Source organism: Giraffa tippelskirchi, chromosome 3, assembly GCF_054371585.1.
Source record: "Giraffa tippelskirchi isolate mGirTip1 chromosome 3, T2T-mGirTip1v1.2.pri, whole genome shotgun sequence".
Classification (NCBI taxonomy): domain Eukaryota; kingdom Metazoa; phylum Chordata; class Mammalia; order Artiodactyla; family Giraffidae; genus Giraffa; species Giraffa tippelskirchi.
The window spans coordinates 17,076,954-17,084,605 of record NC_137277.1 but is presented as its reverse complement, the minus strand read 5'-3'; the positions used below and the strand labels follow the sequence as shown (position 1 = coordinate 17,084,605).

The following is a 7,652-nucleotide window of genomic DNA, read 5'->3' as shown; positions in this document are numbered from 1 at the left end:
TCATGCTACTAGGAATTTGAAAGGCTTCATTACTACCCTGGCCCGGGCTGCTTACAGTGGGGCCCTCACAATGCTCCACAGACCCTTCTCGCCCAAGCCAGCTCCCAGGGAGCAGAGTCAGCCAAACACTCTCCCTCTGGTCCTGGACCCTCCTCCAGCCCTGGGACGAACACACCAGAAACCAGTGTATGGCATGTCACACCTTTTAAGAGAAAAGCACTCCAGATTTAACCATTTGGAAACCTAACTTTGGCATGTTTAAATGACTGTGTCCCCATAGGTCTGGTTGGCAGCCATTACTTAGAAAGGAGAGGATCTCATTTCTCTGGAGTTCTCTTAAGTTGCTCTCACCCAGGCAGCCTCAGAACCCTGGGTCTATGGGTCTACCAGGCCATTCCCAGTGCAAGCCTTGTGGGTTCCCCCAGAGATGCTCTTGGCACCTGCTGTACCTTGGAGGGACCTGGGTTCAGAGAAAGCAGAAGAAAACCAACAGTGCAGGTGAGGGTCACTGTGGCTGGCACCCAGATTCCATGGGGGTGGCTGCAGCCAGCTGCCCAGGCCCTGTTGAGGGGCAGTCATGAGCCTGGCCCATTCTGGCCACATACAAACAGGCCCAACCCCCAGGGTTTGAGAGAAGCTGGGAATATGGGTTCCAAGGGATGGGTGCAAGTTTTTAAATGCTGCTAGAAGAGAAAACCTCTGCCTACACTGGGGGCAGGGGCAGGTTATCCTCCCTGTGAGAGTCCAGCTGCAATCCTAATTGTGATCTGGGTGAGGCAGCAGTGAGCGGTGGTATGAAGTGAGATCTTAATTCCTTTAATACCCAGGAATTGAACCTGGGTATCCTGGATGAGAACCAGCAATCCTGGCCACCAGACCAGCAAGGGCTAGAAGGCTAGAAGCTGGTTTTCCCTGGATCTTTGCCCCTGGTGAAAAATGCATTTATCAAGGAGGCAAAAACTGTTAACGCAGGTACAAAGTTTATTGAGACTTAGCATAACAACAAGCAGAAGAGCACACAGAGAACTGGTTTGTTAGAGAGAAGCAAGGCAGAGATGCACACCCAGAGAGAAGGGTGTGGGTGACCCCCTTAGTGAGGAGGAGCGCTGTAAAGAGGCAGTTAAGTCATTTGTATAAGTCAATTCTTCTGGGTCTTTACCTTCAGCCAGTTATCTGGTTTCTTTTCCACACCTGAGCTACCCTGAGACGCTCCCTTGGGTGTGCATGCACCTCTCAGCCAAGATGGCTCTCCAACTGAAGGCTTCCAGGAGGAGCAAGACTCATTATGGCCTGGCATTATCCCGACTTTTGACCCCCAAGGAACCTTTCTGTGTATGTGCAGGGTCTCCCTTGTCCCAAAAGAGGGAGGAGTGGCCATCCCTTAATCCTTTACTCAAAATGGGATTTTGCCCCTTTGTCCTTGCATGACTATTACCTTAAGGTGTTTAAAAAAAGACAAACACTGGCTATTTACCCTGTTTCTGTTGTTACTGCCATTTTGGAGAGCAAACAGGAGGCTAGTTGTACATATACATCCTGAAACCCACTTCTTCCTGCCCCACGAAATGGCTGTGCACCTGGAAAAGTTAAATGCCTTATTTGGAGCCCACCTATCTCCTGTCTCAGGAAATGCAAGTTCCTAGTTGTAGGTATACATCCTGAAGCCCACTTCTTCCTGCCCCATGAAATGCAAACAGGAGGCCAGTTGTGAATGTCTAACCTGGAGCCCACCATCTGTCTCTGGCCTCAATTGGACTTGAGATGAGCCATCTGGGGTTCTAGAGGCCTCACTACGGCAACAGCACACCAATCAAATGGGCCCCTTGGCATCCACCCTGAGCACCAGGAGCTCACGGGTGATCACCTCATTTCTGACCACTGAGGACATCTGGCTGGTGGAAGAGATGAACGTGGGGAGCAGAGCAGGAGCTGGGATCCACAGGAACAACAGGCGGAGATAGCCTCCTCAGAGGCTGACCCAGCCAGGCCCCACACCCGCCTGCCGAAACCTTGTTGCAACCTGCAGGACCGTGTCCTGGCAAAGACCCTGACCCAGAGAGCTCAGTCCTATGCCTTGTGCCCTGGGACCCCGGGTGTCCTTCCCATTTCAGAGGCCTTGGGCCCCACATGGCTAGTAGGTCTGGCCTGTCCACACCAGGCTACTGCTCCAGCGGGCTGTCTGATTTCAGGAAGACAGACAGATCAGCCTGCAGAGAAGGTCCCACTGTGGTTTCACTTGGAGGACAGAAGCAAGCAGCAGGAATGGCTGAGGGTCCTGCCCTGGGGCTGCCAGGGACACAGCCGAGAGCTGAGGAGGAGGACTCGCAGGCGGCCCATCAGTCCTGCCGGGGCCCCATCAGAACCCTACTGAGAGGCGCCATGGAGGTCAGCTCTCGTCTCCGGGGCCATCGGCCTCACTGTCGCTGCTCTGAGACAGCTCCACAGGACTCTCCAGGCGGTGCAGCTCCAGGAAAGTAGTGATAAGCTTGGCAATGGCTTCCACATCACTGGTCCAGGCCGGCACCAGGAGGGAGGACGGGTCACTGTGGCAGAGGTCCTGGCCTCCCAGCAGGAGCCAGAAGACCACGCCAGTCTCCTCACAGGCATTACCTTCCAGGATTCCCCGCCAGGACCCCACACCTTGAGTCCCAGTCCCCACCCTCACTTGACCTTAGCTCAGGCCTCTATGCCACTAGGGATGTGCCCCTCCCCTATCCCTGCAGGGACCCCTGATACCGCCTAGCAGGTGGTACCATGCCTATCGCCCCAAGCCCCACCTCCTCCACGTTCCTGAATCCTCTCTCTCTGCCCTGCCACCAGACCCTTATGAGGGCTGCTTGCCTGGGGGCAAGGCCATAGTGGGCAGCCCTGGCCCATCGTCTCCCATCCTCAGCTTACCTGCGGTGGCCCATGACAGCACTCTGGGTGAGGGGGTGGGAGAAGCCTGTGGCGAACCGAAGCACCACCACGTAGCCCTTTCCGAAGTATCGGACCTTCTCCTCCTCCACGTTCACGTCCCGGATGTCACTGAGCAGGACCACCACTGTGGGCGGGGCCAGGTCAGCAGCCTTGTCCCCCACCCCCCACCCACCCTGCCCCTCTCGCCTGGATGCTGGCACAGTGGCTTTGGGGCCACAGTGCAGAGGATCAGAGCCTGCTTGTCATAAAGGAGCGTGTGTCACTCCAGGTCGGAGGCCCAGAGGATGCTGGGACCCAGCCTTAGATGTCACAGGAAGTGACCACAGCATAGGGTCGTGTGACTGCCGGTTAACATCCAGTCTGAGTGAGAGGGAACATCTGGCAGGTCTACTGCCTTGAAAAGCCCACCTGTCTAACACGTCAGGGGGTGGCTAAGCATGGTACTGCCCAGCTTTCTGCTTCATTTTCCTCAACTGCTGGAAAATGCCTTCCTGGTCTCTAGTGGCCAGTCACTGAGCTGGGGGCTGCCAGGCAATTTTCTTTGGGCCAGGGCACATTTGGGGACACACAGCATCCATGAGGCAGGACACAACTCTGGTCACCGAGCAGCCAGCTTCCCCTTTCCAGGTCACGCAGAAGCTCACCGCCTTCCATCCACCCCAGAGTAACCCATGTCCTGTTCACTCCCCACGCCTTACCTTGGTCATGGCCTGCTCTGCAGAGAGTCAGCAGCTTCCTGTACAAGCTGAACGTCTTCAGCACTACCTTCCCGGTGCTCTTGTTGAAGACAGCTTCCTAGAATGCCAGCCACAAGGCAGTCACCTGGCTGCTGGCCTGTGTGCCAGTCCAATACATGCAAACTCACCAACTGTGTCCCCACCCTCCTCAGATCAGACACTCAAGGAGGCAGCCCTCTTCCTGCCCACCCCAGTCAGAACCCCAGACTCCTGTAGCCGGACCCCTCCAGGGTCTCAGATATGAAGAGAAGCAGGTACTTCTCCTTTCCACAGTTGAGAGAGGTGAGCACCAAGGATAAGGTCATCAAACAAGGGAACAGGTCAGAGAGCAATACTGGGGCCGGGCAACCCAAAGGACACATGAGGAAGGTGGCCTCGCCCTTCTAGGAGAGCAGCTTCAGAGGATTCTGTGGCCCACAAACGGTCACAAATAGGCAATGTCCAGGGGCCAAGTCTAGCTGGCCAGAAACCACTGGGCTCACATTTCAGGATCGGGGTGGAGGGCATTAGGCCCCTGGAGTCTTTCTTCCTTTGACATGCCCTGAAGGGAAACCCAGGAGCCCCAAAGCCTGGGCACCTTCCTGCCTCAGCCTCACCTCCCAGTCCTCCAGGTTCTGCACGGCCACAAACAGACAGCCCGTGACGTAGAAGAGCTTCCAGCCCAGACTATCTGGGGGGCAAACACAGGAGACAGCCATGGGCAGGTAGCAGAGGGGCAAAAGTCAACATGCCTGCAGGGGGTGCCTCTTCCCAGAACAGCTGCTTCCCAGACACTGGGCAGGAGTGGCCCCTGGGGGCCCAGCTGACTGCCCACGGCTCCAAGGACACCCCAACCCTGCCAAGGCCACCTAGAACTGTGGGACCTGTCACTCAGGACAGGACGTGGTCCACCAGCTCTGCCCTCAGCTCTCTACCTGGGTGTCTCCTCAAGGTGACGATCGTGGCACCGTTTGTGAGAGCAGAGAGGGGGAACTACTTCCAGGGAGCAGCTGAAAGCATAGACTATCCGTGCTACAAGACCTGAGGCAGACATGAGAGTGCCTTTCTGAATATTTTATGACGTAAAAAGGCTGATGTAAATGAAAAATGCAAGCTGTGGCGGACACACCAGCACATGGAGATGAGGCCACGCCTGTAAACCATTTAGAGGCAGAAAGTGAAAGTGTTAGTTGCCCAGTCATGTCCAACTCTGCAACCCCATGGACTGTAGCCTGCCAGGCTCCTCTGTTCATGGGATTTCCTAGGCAAGAGTGGGTAGCCATTCCCTTCTCCAGGGGATCTTCCCAACCCAGGGATAGAACCCAGGTCTCCCGCACTGCAGGCAGATTCTTTACCATCTGAGCCAACAGGGAAGCCCCATTTAGAGGCGGGGGCAATCCCTGAAACCATGCCTGTCAGATTACAAATGACAGGGTTTCCTTTTTTTCTCTATTTTCCAATCAGCTGAGGAAGTTCCTGGGGGTGGTGCAAGGCAGATGACGTTCCTCACCTCCACTGTAGTAGGCAGCAGCCAGGCCGATCGACAAGATTCCTGTGGGGAGAAAACAAGTACCTTCCCATTGGGCCACCACTAGTCCAGAGACCACCTCCTCCCAGGACCTGCAGAATCAGGTAAGCGGCCCCTTCCCGTTCCCTGGGATGGCTAAGAGCAGGGAGCAAGGGGCAAGAAAACCACCAGGCTCAGAAGTTGTGGAAACAACCAGGAAGTCTGTTCACAAGAATGTTCTGCATCAGTCACAGTAATCACTGGTCACGTGTCTATGCTGAGGTTCCAGAGCTGACGGGGGAACCAGAAAGAGGGACCTGATGTGGGTTTCATCCACTGACAGCACATTGTATGAAATGAAGACAAGACTGCAGGTGAAGAATCACGACCCCGCACGAGACAAAACAGGAAGAGTCCCGGAAAAGAAGGCCCAGAGCCAGGCTGCCAAAGGCGCAGCAGCACCTCCCCTCACACCTCAGTTCCAATCGACACGTGTAACTGCCCAAGGAGTGCAGCGCAATGGGGATTAACAGGGATAGAGGACAAGGGGCCTCCCCACCCTTACTCCTCACTGTCTCCATCACACAGGCCCCGACGTAAATCATATACGGGAGACTGGGTCTATGAAAGCAAGCAAAAAAGGAAATACAGGGACCTCACAGGAGCATGGAGAGTATTAACCAAAGGATGTTAAATGGTGAAAAAACACAAGACTGACCATCTGTGAAAGCACTTGAAAAGGATAAAAGCTGGAAAAACATAATAGTTGCTATTTCTTGGGGTAGTAGAACCAAGGAAAGTTTTAGTTTAATCTTCATCCTTTTTTAAAGTTGGATTTTTAACTTGAGAAATATGAACATCCTTACCAACCAGCAGGGACCAGGATCTGATGCCTGGAGCCCTCTTCAGATGGAGGCGGGAGCTGGTGCGCGTCGCCACCTGCATATACATCCCTGGAACGTGCTGCCACCACCTTCAACAGGAGACCAGGGCGCCTGGGGAAGGACACAAAGAGACAGCTGGAGCCCTCGGGCCACTGCTAACAGACAAGAACCCAGCTCCTCTCCAGGACAGGATGCCCAGCTGCCCACTAACAAGGCCCATACAGGTTCAGGAACCAGTCAGCCTGTGCTGACTGCAGTCTCTGTGGTCAGGCAAGTCAACCCCTCCAGGGACCTATGCCTTCTCCAGGGACCTATGCCTTCTGTAAGGAAGGTTCTTTGCGCAGATGTAATGGTTGCACTAGGGCTATGTCCCCTGCTCTGGCTCACAAAACATCAACAATTGATCATCACCTGTCCACTTCCTACCTGGAAACCTCAGTCTCTTGGAACCCGTTAGCCCCCAGCAGCCTTCAAACTTCTGGCACCCTATCAGAACGTACCAGAACACCCTCATTTCCCTGTAAAGGCCTATGAAAAAGAGAACTGAAAGTCTCATCATAGTTTGATGAGAGGCACTGACCGAAAAAGTCAGCTCCTGCAGCTGCGGAGACAACAGTCTGCACCCAGAGAAGGGTTTGGATGGTCCAGAGAACCGGCTTAATGAACGAGTCAGCAAAGGGGACTGATCTTCCACACGTGGAGAATTCTGCCCTGCACGATGCAATACGTTCAAAATGCTGGCTCCAGGGGCCCCGTTCTGGGTAGCTTTTCAGGTATTCTCTGTAAAGTTAAGTCAAATTTCTGACAACAAAGAGTGGATTCAGTTAACACAAACGAAGCCAAGATCCTGCGATATCCCCGATTCCCTCCCCTTGACAGGCTTAGCCTGTCTCCACGCGCGACTCAGCCGCCCGCGGGGCGAGATCACTCCTGTCACCTACACGAGCCACTCAGGACACTCTCCACTGACCCTTGCGGCCACACTGTGCACCCTTCTCGCCTCGAGGGCTACCAGGCCCCCGGGGCATCGACCCGAGCCGGGTCCCAAGACCGCGCTCCCGGAAGGACCCCGCCTGCGGGAGCCGCTCCCCAACACGCCCCGCGCCCCCCACCCGCAACAGTGGCACGGCCCCGGCGCTCACCGCGGACACAAACCTGCAGGCGAGGAGGCGGGACGGGCTGGACCTCAGGACTTCAAAACCCGCCGGCCGCCAACTTCCGGAGCTGGGGGCGGGACCAGCTGACTTCCGGACCCGTGGGGGCGGATGGGACAGTAGACTTCCGGACTCGGGGGCGGGGCGGGGCGAGGCTCGCGTGTCCTGACTTCCGGGGCCTCCATTCACCCCTCGAGAGGAGAGTACTGGCGGGGCACTAGAATGAGGTTGGCTACCAATCAGTAGAGATTGCGGAGGCTGCCGTGGGTTTTGCGGACCCCGGCGCTCAACACAGAGCGCCTGGGGTTACAATCTTCAGAAGATCCGCAGAGGTAGGTGAAGTTGTAAGCACGAGACAGCCATTTAAGATGGTAAGAAAACATGAAGTATGTATTTAAGCTCACAACAGATACGTACAAACATTATGGTAGATTCTGTAAAAACTTTAATGGGAAACATTAAAATAGAACTA

The 7,652-nt window shown here is 55.2% G+C and overlaps 1 protein-coding gene across 11 annotated transcripts; it reads right to left on the bottom strand.

Annotated features, from left to right (window-relative positions):
* Positions 1–961: 961 nt before the first annotated feature.
* CYBC1 (cytochrome b-245 chaperone 1) lies at positions 962–7,239 on the bottom strand. 11 transcript variants are annotated; one of them, XM_081576921.1, is made up of 8 exons: positions 6,968–7,239; positions 6,607–6,737; positions 6,009–6,137; positions 5,146–5,187; positions 4,253–4,326; positions 3,618–3,714; positions 2,899–3,043; positions 962–2,507 (listed from the first exon to the last, which is right to left on the bottom strand). In XM_081576921.1, the coding sequence occupies exons 3-8, from the start codon at positions 6,091–6,093 to the stop codon at positions 2,387–2,389; spliced, it is 564 nt and encodes a 187-aa protein (XP_081433047.1). In that variant the 5' UTR covers positions 6,094–6,137; positions 6,607–6,737; positions 6,968–7,239; the 3' UTR covers positions 962–2,386. The 11 variants fall into 11 exon arrangements, with proteins under 11 accessions (XP_081433047.1, XP_081433042.1, XP_081433046.1 ...); XM_081576916.1 differs by having other exon boundaries at positions 6,607–6,827; positions 7,169–7,239; XM_081576920.1 differs by having other exon boundaries at positions 7,169–7,239.
* Positions 7,240–7,652: the final 413 nt, after the last annotated feature.

Excerpts from the sequence above, each read along its gene's own strand:
- CYBC1 (XM_081576913.1), bottom strand. The coding sequence starts at position 6,093 with ATGTATATGCAGGTGGCGACGCGCACCAGCTCCCGCCTCCATCTGAAG. Across the intron at positions 4,327-5,145 it reads TGCTGCCTACTACAGTGGAG|ATAGTCTGGGCTGGAAGCTC; the intron begins GTGAGGAACGTC and ends TTTGCCCCCCAG. Across the intron at positions 3,715-4,252 it reads AGAACCTGGAGGACTGGGAG|GAAGCTGTCTTCAACAAGAG; the intron begins GTGAGGCTGAGG and ends CTGGCATTCTAG.